The sequence below is a fragment of the Haliotis rufescens genome, unplaced genomic scaffold (genome assembly GCF_023055435.1).
Source record: "Haliotis rufescens isolate VD_foot unplaced genomic scaffold, xgHalRufe1.0.p SCAF_16, whole genome shotgun sequence".
NCBI lineage: Eukaryota > Metazoa > Mollusca > Gastropoda > Lepetellida > Haliotidae > Haliotis > Haliotis rufescens.
Window position 1 is genome coordinate 19,604,407 of NW_025963846.1, and position 19,610 is coordinate 19,624,016.

Here is a 19,610-nt window from a genome sequence, read left to right on the forward strand (position 1 = left end):
ATAGGTAGAGTTTCGTAACATTTGCATATATAGTCATATTCAGATGATGTCTCTACATATATGTAAGGGCAAGCTTCTTCCCTTTGTTTAGTCAGTAGGTGTCCTCCTCGCTATGAATGTGGAACACTGGCTTTAGGGTTACATATGAATCTTGTTATCATTGTATTTTAATGCGATTTGAATATTATTATTTACTATCGTACTTACTTATTGTTTTAAATGAGACGTTTAAATTTAGATGTCACCACAAATTACAATTATTGCTTGTACGTTCAACACAATTGACAAATACTCTAAAATATATGACTAGTAAACCATTAATGTACGTTGAAAATGCCAAAATGATGTATCCAGGATCAAGTAGAAGATATATGGACAGCAGCGCTGGAAATTTATTCAACAGGCCCGTGAAAACAACACTGCTTTAGCTCAATGTTTACCACTCCTGGCGGCCATTATGCGACGGCCATCTTACACACAACCCCGTGCTCACGTCTACGGTCTCTTCCTGTGGTACGGTAATTAGTATAGCCCTCTCCCTCAAGTGTATCCTCCAGGATATATTCTACTCTCATTAATTACATGCTGCCCTTTCCCAGCGTCACGACTATGGAGCTGAGACGAAGAGGCCCAACCATCATAAAGTAATTAGGGTCCAATAAAAACAATGCTCCACCAAACCTCATAAACATGATCACTGAAAGTCGTACTACAGACGCTTAATGTCAAATCACAAAAAAGCATTTGAATAGCAATAACATGTAACAGGAACATGTATTCTCTTTACACCATCGCAAGACACCATGTAATCACATCTAAAAATGAAACATCAGCAAGTACATATAATAAAATGTGTATTAACATTTTTCGTCAGGAAATCAAAAGGTTATCTCCTTGTTACCACCTCCAGGTTCAGCTGGACATGCTCATGGGTCCTCCTTTAGTCAAAAGTTTGTTCCCTCTCTAATGAGTGTGACACGCGTTGCACACGGGTATCACAAGAGTGGCGGACTGGTTCCACACGAGTTGCACACGGGTATCACAAGAGTGGCGGACTGGTTCCACACGAGTGACCAACGGGGTGCACACGGGTTGCGTAACGCGTTGCCCATGCGTGTAAGGGGAATGAACTTCTAGGCAGTAGTGTACGTCATCTGTGGGATTTGCGTTGAAAACTACGATATCCGTGGTCTGCTGTCCAAAGATACCGTCCAAAATCATGACGCTACCGCCGCCGAATGGCACGACCTCCCGAATGCAACAACGTGCCTCGACTGAAAAGCTGGAATCGAATTTCGGCAGGACAGACAACCTGTTTCCAATTTCTGTTCTGCCAATATTCTGCTGACCGTCCGTGACCACCTCCCTCCCCCCAAACCACCCCGACCTATCCCCAGAAGGCGGATCCACTGCTTTTATACCATATCAGTCCAAATAACAGCGTATTCCACGCGCATCAAGTCATTTTGCACGAGATCCCGTGACTAGATTGCTGCTTTCAGATACATTCATGTTGGTTGGGTTTAGGTGATTAATGTTTCAAATTATTACTTAAGTCTGGTATATGGGGCAGTTTCTTTTGCCCGTAAGTGTAGTTGAGATTTTATATCGACAGTACGCAGTTACAGCCCTTCATTAGTTTCTGTTATTGGGCGTACCATTCCCTAATGAGTTAATTACAGGGTTCCTTTTGTGTTTTCGTCCTGATTAAGCGGGGAATTGATTATTACTTCTTAAAACAGACAAATCGAAGGGTAAGAATCTATATATTGTTTTGTAATGCAGTATAAAGGGTGATCGTTTGTCCTTGCCGCATCCGTGAACATTATGTTTAAGCGTGGGAAATGTCATCTGTACAGCTGGATAATAGCCTCACATTCATATCCTGGATATACTTTTGTGATATGCCTGTACCTGAAAACAGGTTTACCATTAATTTTAACACGTATTGGTTTTTTAGGACGTTGAGTGTTTCTACTGCATCATTATTTAATTCAATTGAAATGTTTATTGTGGTGCATACAATACAGTACAGGATCATTTTACAAATATACTCACGTGGTTCACTTAAGTACATTTCTGGTCTTGAAGGCATATTTGAAATATAACATAACATATTTAAAATCTTGGTAATTTGCCATAAGACAAATAAAGTGTTGAACCGACTGTCCAATATCATATTTATTTGGTATGTATTCTTTCGAATATATATTTTAAGTATTGACACATAAAAGTGAAATGATACAGATTTCACACATTTCTAACTGAAACATATTTTGATAAACGATTTTACATGTTTGTTACTGTTTGTTTTATAAAGATGCTTTTAAACCGATATCGATTTTTTATGACCACACTTTTTTACCATCACCATCATCGTATATGCAGTCCATTATCTTTAAGGACTTCATTTTGTTATACAAAGAATAATTTCAATGAAATATTGAATTTATTTTGTAGAAATTGCCAAAACAACGAACATGGGAAGCGAAATCATCCCTTAATGATCAGTGAGCGATACTGGTTTTTTTCTTTGTATCAGAATAACATATAATTATAGAAAAGGGGTACGAGGAGGCACTCTAGGCGTCCGCCCGGAGAGCGGAAGGTTCGGGGTTCGATCCCCGGCTGCGTCATACCAAAAGACGTTAAAAGATGGTACTTGTTGTTACCCTGTCTGGCGCTCGGCATTAAGGGGATAAAACAAGGACTGGTGGGCTCGGAGTCAGTATATTGTGTCTGAGTGGGGTATTTATGTTAAACTGCGGCATGGTATCTCAGTGGCCTAGCACTATAAATCGGCATCAGTCCGGACTAGTACAAGCAGCCACACAAACACACACACGTACATGGACGTCGCTATATAAGTGCAATAATCTTGGACGCGACGTTAAACCCAATTTCACCTCACCTCACCTCTAAGGAGTGTCTACACATTTTACGATCTTTTCCTCTGTCGAGTCTTCACAGCGATAACGTCAGCTACACGGTTGCGTCCATTGACTGCCATGCCATGCTGTTCATTGATGTTAGGTTTGAACCGTTTGATGAACCCAGCAGGGATTCCAGGTCGACTTGGTTCCCATCCACCTAATTAACTTGTTGTACGAGGTGTCGTTAGTGAACAGGTGGTCAGCCTTCTTGGTTGACTGCGTGTCAAGGTATCCCAACAATGTGGAACGTTGTTGATAACATTGTTATACAATTGTTGAATGTATACCATTTGTGTGTTGGTTTCACACTAAATTCTTTTACTAGATAACTAGATTTCTGTGTTTCTAATTGTTTCAATTAGGCAATCGACAAACTAATACAGATAGCGCATCCTCATCCGAACTCCGAACTGGTCCTTACAGTTTTCCATCTACGTACAAGCGATTCTACACTAGGCTAGTCTTCTTCCCTACTTCTGTTACTGCCTCCGTCGGTGGGAACAGCTTCCTCCTCTGCTCAGTTATCGATATAAACGGGGGCACGGGTGGCCCAGTCGTCTAAGGCGCCGCGAGTCGCTGTGCAGAGTTGCGTCCCTTGGGCACGCCAGAAACCTATGATTGTGGGTTCGAATCCCGGGTTTCCCCGAAGTGGTAAACGTCTGAGACCTGCATCACTCCGGGCTTTCCTCCCACATCAAGCTGACACGCCGCGGCATAACTGGAATACTGTTAAAAGCGGCGTTAAACCCAACTCACTCACTCACTGTTATGGCCGGTAGCACACTGGTGGCAGCGATAATACCGCGAAGGTAACGAAGGTGCCACGCGCTGGAAAGGTGCTCGCTCAGGCACGCCCAAATGCCGCAACTCTGCAGAGTGAATTGCGGCGCCTAAGACGACCATGCAACCCGTGTTACCAGTTGGGTCTAACTTTGCTTACCTCTGGTGACTATTGGGATGGTTCAAATCTGACGAGAGGAAGGCAATATTCTTTGGTTCATTGCATTGGGTTCAAAGGTTGATTTTCAAATTGGGTAGGGTGGGGTCAAACCCCATGACCTGCCCCTCCGGATGATTTTTTTTGCTACAATAAATTATCGTCGATCGAATATCGATAGCCCCTGTTCCGACATTCTCGTGACCAAGAATAGGACAAAGACAATGACATATTAGACTGAATGTTCCTCGACAGGTATATATCTGTCAGAAGTATCTCTCATGAACAAATTTTAGCTAATATTTTGTGAGTGAGTGAGTTTCGTTTAATGCCGCTTTGACTATATTTCAGGAATATCACTGCGTATCAACTTAATGTCTGAGGAAAGCATATACTGGAACAGGTTTACTCCTTAGATGGAACACAAGATCATTGGTAAGGCGCCAAAGACAGAAATAGCAAGCTGGGATCATAAGTGATCATTATTGTTTTAAAAGTACCATTGTCCGTATTGATCCCCCTCGAGAAGAACGTACACTGATCAAGTCGATCACGGTCTTCAAGTGAGATACAATGACATCTTGCGTTACTCGGTATGTATTCGTGAGCTAAATCAAGCTATAAACCGATGCCAAGTCAGTAAATAGACAGCCCCGTGTGGATTCCGGTCATGATAGTTTGAAAGGATCTCCCACCGTTTGACATGCATCAAATCAGAGGACGATACAATCAGTATTGCTGCACTTGACTCGTCTTTAAATGTCCCACAGCATCCCTCGTGACGTGGACCCAGGTGATAGCGGTCTCCTTGTCTCACAGTATCTCTCGTGACGTCCACTGTCTCACAACCAATGGCTACTGTTTCTTTGTATTCAGTATACTAAGTGGGAGTTGCCTACCTATTTCCATAAGGTTGAAAAGCCTCCAGTAGTACAAAAGCCTCAGTAAATCTAACGGATCAATATTCCAGCGTCCCCTCCCAGATCTGGTTATATAACCAACATCTTGTACGCAGGGAGAGTCTCCAGGGAGAGTTGAGCCGACGGATAAATCCTAAACTTACCGACAGTATCCGCCGTTACTTTATGCAGGTATTGTTAAAATGATGACACAATCTGGTCTACAGCAGCTGTTATTTCTAATGGCGGTGGCTTCAGCAGAAATGCGACAAGAACTTTATTCAGTGGCACGTGGATATCGCTTAACGAACCCACCCATGTCGACTGTGGGCTATAAACCTACCAAATGGTCTGCAATGTGGTGTCTGAATCACTGTCTGGCTTCATCTTGTGCAAGTGCTTCGTTCAGTCAGACTGAGGGTATCTGCGAACTACACAGTGTGAAGTTGTTCGATGGTGATTCAACATTTATGGAAAGCAACGATTGGGTTTACATGGAACCCAGATCAGGTACGATTGTTTACATTTGTTGTCTGTATACTATATGAAATGATATCCATACGTTCTCAAGAATCTTTCAGAATATAAATTATTTTAATCATCAAATATTTATTCTATTTTAAATCCCGGAAAGGGGTCCGAGAATTCATTTCCTTTATATTTTTGTTTTTGTTTGTTTGTTTGTTTCTTGTTCAACGCCGCAATGTTCTAATTATATGACGTCGGTCTGTAAACAATCGAGTCTGGACCAGACAATCAAGTGATTGTCCTTCATCGCATAAAGTCCTTGATGTACCCCCACATAATGTAAGTGAAGTGAGTGCTGGCCATTGTTACTAATTAAGTTAGTAAAATTCACAAGACTTTTTTCTCTGTGCTGTCTCCCTGAGTTAGTTTGCCATACAGACCCTGAAACCAATAAAGCCCATGTCATACTGATGTCATCTCCCGATGACTCTTGTTACCCTGGTAAGGATAGAAAAGATGATTTCTAAACGTTTTTCATTTCTGGTTAAAAATGAATAGAAACGTTGATAAGCTAATTGCTGTGTTACTGATGAAAGCAAATATACAGAACATCCGTCTTTGGTTCTGTGGGATTGGTACAAATAGACAACTGTCTTTTCAAATGATGTCAGAAGTCGGCTTCAAGCATTGTCAACTTGTGTTTCCTCACCTCGTTATTCGACACACGTTATTTGCAGAACATCCCCGATGTACTGACGTTTTCAAACAGAAGACATGGCTCTGTCTTTGTACTTCCAATAAAAATTTCTCTTGTTCGATGCTGCATCAATCACCCTGTCCACATAGTGCAAACAGAACCTTCAGATTTTGTAGAAATATTAAGTTACTTTGAAATCTTTGGAGGAGTTTCAATAGATCAAGTTGCCTTGACATAGGAATCACACAAGACTAACATCTAGTCTCTGAAATGAAGATATTTTACAGAATATAACATTTGTAAACTTATTGTTATAAACAATAATAAAAAGGAGCCAAGAGACTTTCTTCCTGATACTGCAGTAATCTAGACTTGCCAAACATTATAGACTTGCATGGACTGTATTAGATATATGTATTTCAGGGTCTATATGACAGACTAGAATAACACTAAATGCCGCCTCTGAGCTGGTACCCCTGAGCTCCTCAAAATAGATTTCTGTACATTGGACACTTACAACCCTCAGTGAGAGGATGTGTTTGGGGAGAAGTACTAGGTGCAGTAAACATTCCTGTCACACGCACCTTCAGTAGCATGTCAGTAATGGGTGGTAGGAATCTTTACACGTGCTATGAAATTCCAAGGATCAAAGCTATGCACATTTGTTTGAGCTCTGAAAATGAAGTAAGTCTTTTGGCTCCGTTTGATTACATTTTGTAACTATAACTTTTAAGAACTGTTTTTTTTCCCCCGTAAAAAATGTTCATTTGAGAGACTAGATGTTAGTCTATCTCGGGGTATATGGTGTGAAGTACCGCTTGCGGCACATAGACTACATCACCTTGAGACCGGTCGACAACTTATAGTTTTACCAATAAGGGCCAGGATATCGGTGTAATTATTTTCAGTAATTCTCACTTCATGTCGATCGGCTAATTAATGATAGTTGTTCCCACACTCCTCCGCAATGATGACTTGGCATTGCACCACTGCCATAAACCAATTTGCCTTGAACGAGAAATGACTCTTCTCTTGTTTGTACACACACTCGAAACTTGAAATGAGAGTAGTCGGTGATAATGGAAGTCTATCAGTTGGACAGACTGTTTGTCAAACTAATTAAGATCTCCTTCTACCACAGCGACATTTAGGAGTATGACATTGTAACTTACACACCAAAGTGACCTTATCGCCAGCTGTCCGAAGGTTTTCGCTGCCTGCATGTGGCGTGCACAACCATTGGCGTGTACAGCCATTCCATTCCAGACAAAGGTAAATGCGCAAATGGAAATAGCTTTTCACGTTTTATGACATTTTCTCAATGAAAATTAACCATTTTGTTGCACATAGTTATATAATTGTATAATCTGTTCGCAAGTGACAATACACATATATATCAGTTGTTGAATGGACTGTGTAAGTCTCAAGGGTTGTCACAGTTTTCTGACTTGTGGAGAAGATACCATGTTGAACGCAAGAAACTTAGGCTAGAGACTGAATTGTTTGAAAGTGGATGACGTCACAAAGATATAGCTTCTAATTTCATATCAAGTTTATGCCGCTTAATAATATGCCACTTGGGAAAAAGACTAAATGTAATGGGAACGAGCTTTATTACCAACGATGTTTTCTTTCAATTATCAACAACTTAAGCCATTGTGTCTATGCGTCCTAATAAGGAGAGCTAAATGTGTATGAATACAAAGTATGGACAATGCCAACATAGAGCCCATCGCTTCTGGCATGCACACCCGAACATCCTGCAATATAAATATGGAGAATGCAGAATACTTTGGAAATCCATGCTAATGAGTGAGTGAGTGAGTGAAGATGGTTTAACGCCGGTTTTAACAATATTCCAGCAATATCACGGCGGGGGACACCAAAAATGGGCTTCACACTTTTTACCCATGTCGGGAATCGAACCCGGGTCTTCGGCGTGACGAGCGAACGCTTTAACCACAAGGCAATCATGCTTATGGTAAACCTTTGTCCCAACATATTCGCCTCACTTCCACTAATGTTATGCATTATATGCATGATATCTTACATCGATGAAACAACACTGCTATTGCCGTACTGATGAATCAGGCACACGTCAGGATTGTGTTCTTTACAGAGCACGCTGATTTGAAATATTATACCTACATATGGATGAGCAAACACAACATGTTAGCTTATTCAAAGACGCAAATTCAAGAAAAAAACAAGCCTGCGGGATGATTATCGACATTGTTAGGTTGACATGCACAAATTTACTGCATGTAGCCATGTGAAAGCGTCAGATTGAAATGTTGTGTTGGAAAGGTGAGCCATCTGTCTGGAATTCATAAACGATAACCCATATATGATTCAGATGGTATGACAACATCATCAGCATAAGGGCCGCCCCCGTGGTCCAGCGGACAGAGCGTCTGGTCGATGGTTCGGTCCCCTTGCTGCCTCATACCAAAATGACCAAAGATGGTACTTGTTGTTACCCTGCCTGGTGTCGACATTAAGGGAGAAAAGCAGGGACTAAATGCCTCGCAATCCCTATAATGTGTCTCAGTTGGGTATCTCTGTGAAACTGCGGCATTGTATTAAAGTGGGCTAGCACTATGATAACAGCACAAATCCAGACAAGTACAAGCAGCCACGCAAACGTGCTTAACATCATAATATATTTGAAATATACTTGAACGCGACGTTCCACATTTTACCTCACCTCATCAACATTGGTAAGTTACCTGAAGTAGGTCAGTATTCGTCTACATTCGTTTGTACATGGATTTTTCAAACGCCTCATCCCCTTTGTTCGGACATTTTCCAATCAGACAGCAGGCAATTCTAAACAGAAATGTATTTTACATTTATCTCGAACAAGATCATTACACTTTATATTAAATGCTTGTGTAATTGAAGACATATATTATGCACATGTATCATGTTTACAATTTTGTTTCATTGAATAAACATTCACTGTAGGTATCCATTCTTAATTATGTTTGAAAATATACTCATGAATGAATGAATGAATGAATGAATGAATGAATGAATCAATGAATCAATCAATCAATCAATCAATCAATCAATCAATCAATCAATCAATCAATCCAAAGTAGTTCCAGAGTGGTCAAAGTTCGCGTATCAGCCTATCAAACTCCAAAACAAGTGCAATGACGCACCCGTTTTAAAAACAGTTTGTAATGTTTACCTGTTAACGTAATACCGCGTGGGTAATAATAAGTGACGTCGTTCCAGAATTAGATTGACTGATGTTTCTACTTGTGATCGGGAAACCCTCTGTGTTTCTTTGAAATGACTGTCTTGGGTAACTTATGGAACAACCTACTCCTAAGCCGTAGTTCCTCTTATCTTGTAGGTAATTCGTGAAATATAGGAATTGAAATATATATCTTGAAATTATGATGGACTGCTTTGATAGAATTGGTTGCACACCTTATGTTTCACATGACGTGTAATCTTGTGTAACGCCACATTGGCCATATTGACCTTTCCGGTGGTAGTCCATCAGTAGGATTCCTTTGAAATACCAGAAAACTGAAGCGATCACCTTGTCAGCTGATGGAACAGCTGATGTAACAGCTGACGAACAGCTGACGGTGGCTTCGTCGTAGGAGGAGACGTCAGATGTTTCCACTGTTTTGAATATTGTTTAATCTATGGCGTTTAACCCATGAATCATCCATGGTTACAAAATGCTTTACTAAAGCAATTCATTCTGCTTCGAAATGACGTTATTTCTCACGGGACGTACCTGAAACTGAAGGCTTAGAACCAAGAGCGCTGAAACCTTTGACATGCCCAGTTCATTCCTTAGGATGTTCTCAACCCTCTCATGAGATAGATGCCTATTGTTTTCAACGCGTGTTGAATCGTCGATCACCAATGATAATACCATGTATCTAATCAACATTTTGCTGAGAGGTGGCACAGGTTGAAGGTCTTCCTAATCTTTGATGATCCCTCTTCCTCTCATGAACTCTGCTGCTCACCTCCTAACAGTGACAAAGAAAGGAACATCATCCTCAAAGGTTGACATCATGTCCGCATGGATTGTAGTTGGAGTTTGTCCTTTCAGAAGGAGATACTTGATGGCAGCATGGTAGCCTGTTTTGTCCATTTTTATCAACAGAGAATACCAAGTCACTTTGATGCCTGGCTGGTTCTGTATGTGGTTCAAATGCATCCTGTTAGCTTGGAAAGTATTGTATTTAAGACATGCACACTTTTATGTGTGTACTGTATATCTGTCGTAGTTAGGCACATAACGTTTCAGCCACCCTTTGTACATCTTGTCTCGTAGGTGCTGGTTCTTCAGTAGTCTGAGGCACTGCAATTGCTTGTACAGAGCTACACAAGAGCAAGTGTTATACTAAATATGAGATGACGAACTAAATATGGGTTTCTTAATGACATACTGAGCTATGTTTAGCGGCGTGGTTTTACTCTCGGTCATACAAAGCACTGACTTGGTGCTTGAGAAAAGATCCTCGCCATTAGGCTCAATGACACAGTCAGCCTGACCACCGAATCTTCATTAGTCTCTTCCTCTTGCCACAAGCATGAGATACCGGGGAGATGTTCTTCTCGGGAATCCACCCAGAAGTAAGTGGAATATGAGGCTTTTAGAACATTGATTTTACATAAAATAATGTGTTTTATATCGCATATGATCTTGCAGATGTGTTGTCCTGGGACGGGTGGACAGTGGTGTTCCGGGGTCAGAGTGAAACAGGGACGTCCATCTACTCAGCGTGGTTGGACGACAACCTCTACCACGACCACCCACTTCTACCACCTCGATTGAAGCCTGGCTGTTTCTCACCCAACACATCTCGTCCTTGTGATGATCATTTCAGAAGCAAGATTATCTCTACATGGGAAACAGCTAGTGTACAGCTGGTACGCACATATGAACGATTTTAGTTCGTCTCACATGTTGTCTAAAGTGGTTTTCTTTGTTTGTTTGCGCCTAAAGGAGATAGCAAAACATAATTTCGAGAACTAAAATTTAATATTTGTTTATTGGCGTGTAAATGTTTTCCAACATATATATTACGCACGTACACACACACACGTACAGTCGTACACACACACACGTACAGTCGTACACACACACGCACACACACACACACACACACACACACACACACACACACACACACACACGCATGAGAGAAAATTGTATGAACAAACTAGCGTAGTAATCATGTCCTATACAACTAACGGCCTAATGACGACCACGATCATTCGTAATGCATAATGTTTATATGAAACAAGGTTGTGAAAAAAAGAGAATAATTCAACACGAGCGATACCATTCCGAACTGGTTCCATTGTATCAGACCAATGCAAGAGCACAACAGAAAATACATTTACAGAGGTGCAAAAGAATGTATATCGTGTTTGTTTTTATGTAACTGAAAATTGAAACAACTGTTTTTGAATTTTATTGGGTATATTTAACCTGCATTCATTCCTGAAACAGTTTATAGAAAGTAATCTGGGTAAGAAATATATTTGCAACCACGTGACCTCTACCATGTTTGAAATGTTGTTACTTTGTGCCTAAAAAAGCAAATTTAATTATTTTCAAAGACATCATGACTAGGTTTCCCATCAGCAGTTGTGTACTATGCGCATATTTTAATCTATTTTTAAATCAAAATATATTTTAAAGCAAAACTATGTAGAAGTAATTTATTAGAACTGACTAAGCGCCAGTTCATTCAGTAGATATATTACAACTTAATTTAAAATGAAACATGTGACACGAAAAATTTAGAGACATAGTTTCTTTTGCTCTTCAGTTTATTATTTACATTTAGAGTATAACATTCACATTTATTAAATGAAGTAATTCAGAGAAGGTATGAATCATCTGAATGTGTTCAGTTGTTATAATTACTCAATAGTTATAACCTCGCCATCTGTAAGCGATATGGTATGAACTGTCCGATTCTGAGAGACGAAGTGGCACCAGCATCAACATTGCAAGAGCCGAGTTAACCACGCCCCCAAACTCGGCATAGTCATCCATGTTACTCCTGATTATCATCTGTAGATACCTTTAATAACAAGACATGTACATTTCCGTAGATGCTGTTCAGATGTTTTCCCACCACAAGTGATCATTTCGGACGTCCACGCTCGTTTTTGTATTAAAATAGTTTTAGACACACTTTCAAACTTTTATTTAATGTTTCTAGCATTTTTCACTCCTTTCTTCTTTTAGATCTGTATATGATAGGCAATTACGCTTTGCAGATAATATACTCTTAAAAACACACACCGCAATACGGATATATTTGGCCATAAAAGCAAGATTAGCGGACTAAAAGGTGCAAAATGAAGAGGTTTAATGTGTGTCAGTGTCAGTGTAGTGTGTAGTGTCAAATGTCCCGGATCAAATTGATCACAACAAGGACATGCATTCCATTAGTCGGGAAACACGTACGATTAGGAAAAAACGCACCCAGTGGTCATAGAGGGCCATGGATCTGAAAGTGCTGCACGTGCAGCAGCATTATGAACGGTATTAAAGTGCAGGGTTTTTGATTGCCTGGCATCTGCGTCAACGGAACAGTGACAGTTCAACAACATGCCAATATTAACAGAAGTGCAAAGAAACAACGTCATAGGCCGCTTGCAGGCAGGGGAATCCCGATCAGCTGTAGCGAGGGTTTAGCGCTCAGCACCATCACAAGGCTATGGGATGGGTTTCAACAGCATGGGCCAACACGTGATCGGCCAAGGTCGGGACGACCAAGAGTAATCATCCCCGCCCAAGACCGCTACATCTGACTGCGCCACCTACGTGAAAGGACGACCACAGCAACCTCAACCGCATCCCAAATACCCGGACTGCGCTCCGATCAGACCGTACGAAACCGTTTAAGAGCAGCAGGTCTACGAGCAAGACGTCCTTTTCGACGCGTCGTATTAAATCGACAAAATCGTCAACAACGACTGCATTGTTGTCGTCAACACAGGGTATGGCCTCAACTGCGATGTAGAGATGTCTTGTTTAGCGACGAATCAAGATTTCTCCTCCGTCGAGGGGATGGAAGAGCACGAGTCTACAGACATCGGGGAGAACGTTACGCCGGAAACTGCGGACAGGAAGTGGACAGGTTTGATGGGGGTAGCGTTGTGATGTGGGTGGGTATCTCTCATCATGGCAGGACAGGTTTGGTCCATATCCAAGGCAATCTGACGGCTCAACGATACGTAAACGAAACTCTCCTACCACACGTCCTCCCAATTGCAGCCAACGGCAACGGTGTATTCAAGCAGGACAACGCTCGAACGCATACATCACGGATCACAAGAGCCTGTCTACACAACAACGTTGATGTTCTCCCCTGGCCCCAAGATCCCAGGATTTGAACCCGATAGAGCACCTGTTGGATGAATTGAATAGACGGCTACGCCGGCGTCAACCACAACCCCAGACGTTGAAGCAGTTGGCTTTTGCGTTGCAGGCCGAGTGGGCTACCATTCCCCAGGATGTTATTCGCATACTCGTCTCTTCCATGGGCCGCTATCGATTCCAACGGGGGACATACGCGTTATTGATGGTAGCTGACCTTCACCTTGGACTTTTCCTATGTACCCATGTAACTGAGATGACTACAATCTCTCCACAATATTTTGGCTCAATACCTTGTACGGTTCCTCGTATAAATGTATTTTCCTACCTCACACAAATCACACGTTTCTTTTTTATATCACAGTCCTGTGTAGTTCTGTATACCTCAGGACTTCCTGAGTGGTCGGTCATGTTGCTTGATTGACAGGCAGCGATAGGTTCATTACTACCTTTACTCGTGGTCAGTGTTAAGTGGTCAGTGTCCTTAAACAGCCAACAACATCATGCATATGAATTTTTGATTGATTATTGTTTAACGTCGTTGTTAAGAATATAAAAGCTTTATCAGGGCAAATTGTAAATAAATGTGTCGAGGTCATGCTGTAACATAAATTAGCGTGAATGTGTGTCTAACGTGTGTGATAAAAAGCATTTATCTCACAGCATTATCAAAAACAAGAGGATTTCTTTCAGGTGAAAGTGCTACTGATGAACAACAATCAAATTCGAAGTGAAATTATCTTTAATGGGACCGGAACTAACAAGATGTCCTGGTTTTCGCCTACCAGAGTGATTAGTTCAACATGGACTGATCTCACGACGTCATCTTTTAATTATTTCAGTATCACAGGGTAAGTATTCAATATATTTATTAGAGACCGATCATTTGAGTTTCTTGAGGGAGGAAGGTGACCTGGGATTTTATCGAAAAAAATATATGTACCAAGATAATGCTCAAAAATTATTTATGCTTCAGACTTTTGAAAACAAAATACACTGCCTGCCACAAAAAATCATTGCTGCCAGGTGTGTGTGTTTTGTTTTTAAAAAATGGAGAATATATAGGCTCTTAGTTTAAAGTTTTTAAAATGTCTGGTTTTGCAACTGTAGCTGAAAAGATATCAAGTGTCTTCACACAAAATCTCAGCCCCCCGAAATTTCAAATGGTAGGTCCCTTTATATCACGAAATGAAAATTTATATTAATGAAATAAATTGTGAATTTTACACATTTAAAGTGCAAATAAAATGTTCATGAATGATATATGTGATCGAACTGAATCGTTTACAGTACAAACATACGCATAAACACTAATTGTCGTGTACATGTAGATCTAACTAACATGTACAGCCATTGTTCAGTGAGTGAGTGAGTGAGTTTGGTTTAATGTGGCTGCTTTCAACTGTTACAGTATGCCATCTGTATCACGGTATGCCACCTCCATTAGGCAAGTGATGCAGATGTAAGAAGTTTATCACTCTGGTGAAATCCACGAGTACTGGCATGATGCTAAAAAAACCATAACCATTTAATCATGGTCTAGGATTCGAACCAGCAATCATACGTTTCTGGCACCACATAACGAACGTTACAATTGTGGCTACGACGAGGACTGGGCTTCCAGAAAACGTTGTGCTAAACTGACGGTGTCCGGACATAACCATGTACCTTTACATAAAGACGTGACATACGTGACAACGTACCAACTCATAAAGCCGTGATATACGTGACCATGTACCTATCCATAAAGACGTGATGTACATGACCATGTACCTATCCATAAAGACGTGATGTACATAACTATGTACTAATCTATAAGACGTGACATACATGACCATGTACTGATCCATAAGGCGTTATATACATGACCTTGTACTAATCTATAAGACGTGATATACATGGCCATGTACAAATCTATAAGACGTGATATACATGACTATGTACTAATCCATAAAGGCGTGATAAACATGACCATGTACTAATCCATAAGACGTGATAGACATTACTATGTACTAATCCATAAGACGTGATATACATGGCCATGGTCTAATCTATAAAGACGTGATGTACATGACTATATACCTATCCATAAGACGTGACATACATGATCATGTACCTATCCATTGACATTATGTACATGACCATGTACCCATCTATTAGGCGTGATATGCATGACCATGTACTGATCCATAAAGACGTGATATACATGCCCATGTACTGATCCATAAGACTTGATATACATGACCATGAACCTATCCATAGACGTGATATGCATGACCATGTACTGATCCATAAAGACGTGATATACATGACCATGTACTGATCCATAAGACGTGATATACATGGCCATGTACCTATCCATAAAGACGTGATATACATGACCATGAACCTATCCATAGACGTGATGTACATGACCATGAACCTATCCATAGACGTGATATACATGACCATGTACCTATCCATAAAGACTTGATGTACATGACCATGTACCTATCCATAAGACGTGACATACATGATCATGTACCTATCCATTGACATTATGTACATGACCATGTACCCATCCATTAGGCGTGATATGCATGACCATGTACTGATCCATAAAGACGTGATATACATGACCATGTACTGATCCATAAGACGTGATATACATGGCCATGTACCTATCCATAAAGACGTGATATACATGACCATGTACCTATCTATAAAGACGTGATGTACATGACCATGTACCTATCCATAATGACTTGATGTACATGACCATGTACCTATCCATAAGACGTGATATACATGACCATGTACCTATCCATAAGACGTGATATACATGACCATATACCTCTCGATAACGACTTGATGCACATGATCATGTACCTATCCATAAGACGTGATATACATGACCATGAACCTATCCATAGACGTGATATACATGACCATGAACCTATCCATAGACGTGATATACATGATCATGTACCTATCCATTGACATTATGTACATGACCATGAACCCATCCATTAGGCGTGATATGCATGACCATGTACTGATCCATAAAGACGTGATATACATGACCATGTACTGATCCATTAGGCGTGATATGCATGACCATGTACTGATCCATAAGACGTGATATACATGACAATGTACCTATCCATTAGACGTGATATATATGACCATGTACTGATCCATAAGACGTGATATACATGACCATGTACCTATCCATAAAGACGTGATGTACATGACCATGTACCTATCCATAATGACTTGATGTACATGACCATGAACCTATCCATAGACGTGATATACATGACCATGTACCTATCCATAAAGACTTGATGTACATGATCATGTACCTATCCATAAGACGTGATATACATGACCATGTACCTATCCATAAAGACTTGATGTACATGATCATGTACCTATCCATAGACGTGATATACATGACCATGTACCTATCCATAAGACGTGATATACATGACCATGTACCTATCCATAAAGACTTGATGTACATGACCATGTACCTATCCATAAGACGTGATATACATGACCATGTACCTATCCATAAGACGTGATATATATGACCATGAACGTATCCATAGACGTGATGTACAAGACCATGTACCTATCCATAAAGACGTGATGTACATGACCATGTACCTATCCATAATGACTTGATGTACATGACCATGTACTTATCCATAATGACTTGATTTACATGACCATGTACTAATCTATAAGACGTGACATACATGACCATGTACTGATCCAAAAGACGTGATATACATGGCCATGTACTAATCTATAAGACGTGATATACATGACTATGTACTAATCCATAAAGACGTGATAAACATGAACCTATCCATAGACGTGATGTACATGACCATGTACCAATCCATTAGGCGTGATATACATGACCATGGACCTATCGATAGAGACTTGATGTTCATAACCATGTACTAATCCATAAAGACGTGATATACATGACCATGTACTAATCTATAAAGACGTGATAAACATGACCATGTACTGATCCATAAGACGTGATATACATGACCATGTACCTATTCATAAGACGTGATGTACATGACCATGTACCTATCCATTAGGCGTGATATACATGACCATGGACATATCGATAGAGACTTGATGTACATGACCATGTACTAATCCATAAAGACGTGATATACATGACTATGTACTAATTCTAAATGACTTCATGTACATGACAATGGACCTATCCATAAGACGTGATGTACATGACCATGTACTAATCCATAAAGACGTGATATACATGACCATGTACTAATCCATAAGACGTGACATACATGACCATGTACTAATCCATAAGGCGTGATATACATGACCATGTACCTATCCATAAGACGTGATGTACATGACCATGTACTAATCCATAAAGACGTGATTTACATGACTATGTACTGATCTATAAGACGTGATATATGTGACAATGTACCAATTGATAAAGACGTGATATACATGACCATGTACCAATATATAAGAAGTGATATAAATGACCATGTACTAATCTATAAGACGTAATATATTGGACAATGTACCAATTGATAAAGACGCGATATACATGGTCATGTACTCATCCATAAGACATGGTAGACACTGCACATGGCCATTTGAACAAATGTGACGAAGTTTTGGAATTATAGACAAGAGGATATCTCAATTAAACAGTCATTCCTATTTTCAAATAATACATAATGTAATTGTAAAATACACTCTTTATAGGCAACCCAACATTCATCAATACTTAAACTAATGTACCCTCAAAGCAATGGTCTCTTGACAGACATCCAACTACTCGTCGCTTCATGATCAGCCACGCCTACGATTTCTGCCCCGAAGATGTAATGTGGATGATGGTCATCGATGGAAATGATGGAAGTCACCCATGTGACTGGGATACCCCAGCAATGATACCCAAGTTCCTCTACACCACCAACAGTGAGATGACCACCACGGGGACGCTAACAGGTAATTCATGACGACATGTACAGCATATGTCAGCCCAGTGCCGGATCCAGTGCTCTCCAAATCAACACGCTATCAATGGATTGGACAGGCCCCTTTGCTTACGCGTTCCGTCCATAACTTCGCGGTAAATGCGGCGAATGGCTCAGTCTTACTTTGCATCTATGCAACGGCTCATTATTTCACATTATTAGATAGACCATGTAAAAATATACAAGAACCAATATATGTTTATTATTTGTAATGTGTATTCTTTTTTATAAATACGGTTACCGAGACGGTGGCATCACAATGGCGATATATACAGATACAAAAGGGCCCACAATATTTGGTATAATCTGCGCAGGTATCCAAGGCACCGATCATTTCATATTGTGGAGGGGGTCTTGGATTATTTTGAAAAAAATAACAACAATTTTTTATCCAGACACAAAATTAAAGAAAATACTTGCCCCCAGTATTCCCTAAGCATATGTAATGTATGCAGGACGAGCTGTATGCTATGACAAAGAAAGTTTGAAAACGAATGCGTGTTTTAAAGCCTGTTTAAAAGCAGTGACCGAATAATACCCTTTATCTAATTCTATCACATATTGCCCCAGGATGCTTCTACCTCCTCCCCTCCCCCCCCCCCCCCGCCCCCCCACTCTCCCGCCCCCTGAAAACTCTAAACACACACACACGCACGCACGCACGCACGCACGCATGCACACACACATACACACGCGCACTGACGCACACCCACACATGCACACACACACGCGCGCACTCACGCACACACACAAACATATATACACACACACGCGCGCACTCACGCTCACACACACACACGCGCGCGCACGCACACACACACACCACACGCACACGCACGCGCGCGCACTCACACACGCACTCACACACACACACGCGCGCACTCACACACACACAAACACGCACGCGCACGCACACACACACACACACACACGCGCTCACACACAAATGCACACACACACAAATGCACGCACGCACGCACGCACGCACGCACGCACGCACGCACGCACGCACGCACGCACGCACGCACACACATACACACACACACACACACTGTTAACTATTCAACGTTAGCTGCAGCTGCTAACCATCATGCTTGCTTTTTTCAGATTTCGAGTACGGAGATGTCATGGCAATTCTTGTAAAATTGGGCAACTGAGTCACATCATATGAGCACAAAACGCAAATAAATGAAACTTCACATTTTCATAAACGAAAAGAAAGCACCCATTGAGTGAACTAAAATGCCCATATAAGTTCTTCTGTG

At 40.8% G+C, this 19,610-nt stretch overlaps 1 protein-coding gene across 1 annotated transcript; it reads left to right on the plus strand.

Moving 5' to 3' along the window:
* The first annotated feature begins 4,923 nt into the window (after window positions 1–4,923).
* Window positions 4,924–18,396, plus strand: LOC124122642. Its single transcript, XM_046485743.2, has 4 exons — window positions 4,924–5,279; window positions 10,622–10,842; window positions 14,006–14,163; window positions 18,132–18,396. The coding sequence occupies exons 1-4, from the start codon at window positions 4,973–4,975 to the stop codon at window positions 18,325–18,327; spliced, it is 882 nt and encodes a 293-aa protein (XP_046341699.2). The 5' UTR covers window positions 4,924–4,972; the 3' UTR covers window positions 18,328–18,396.
* The last annotated feature ends 1,214 nt before the right edge of the window (window positions 18,397–19,610 follow it).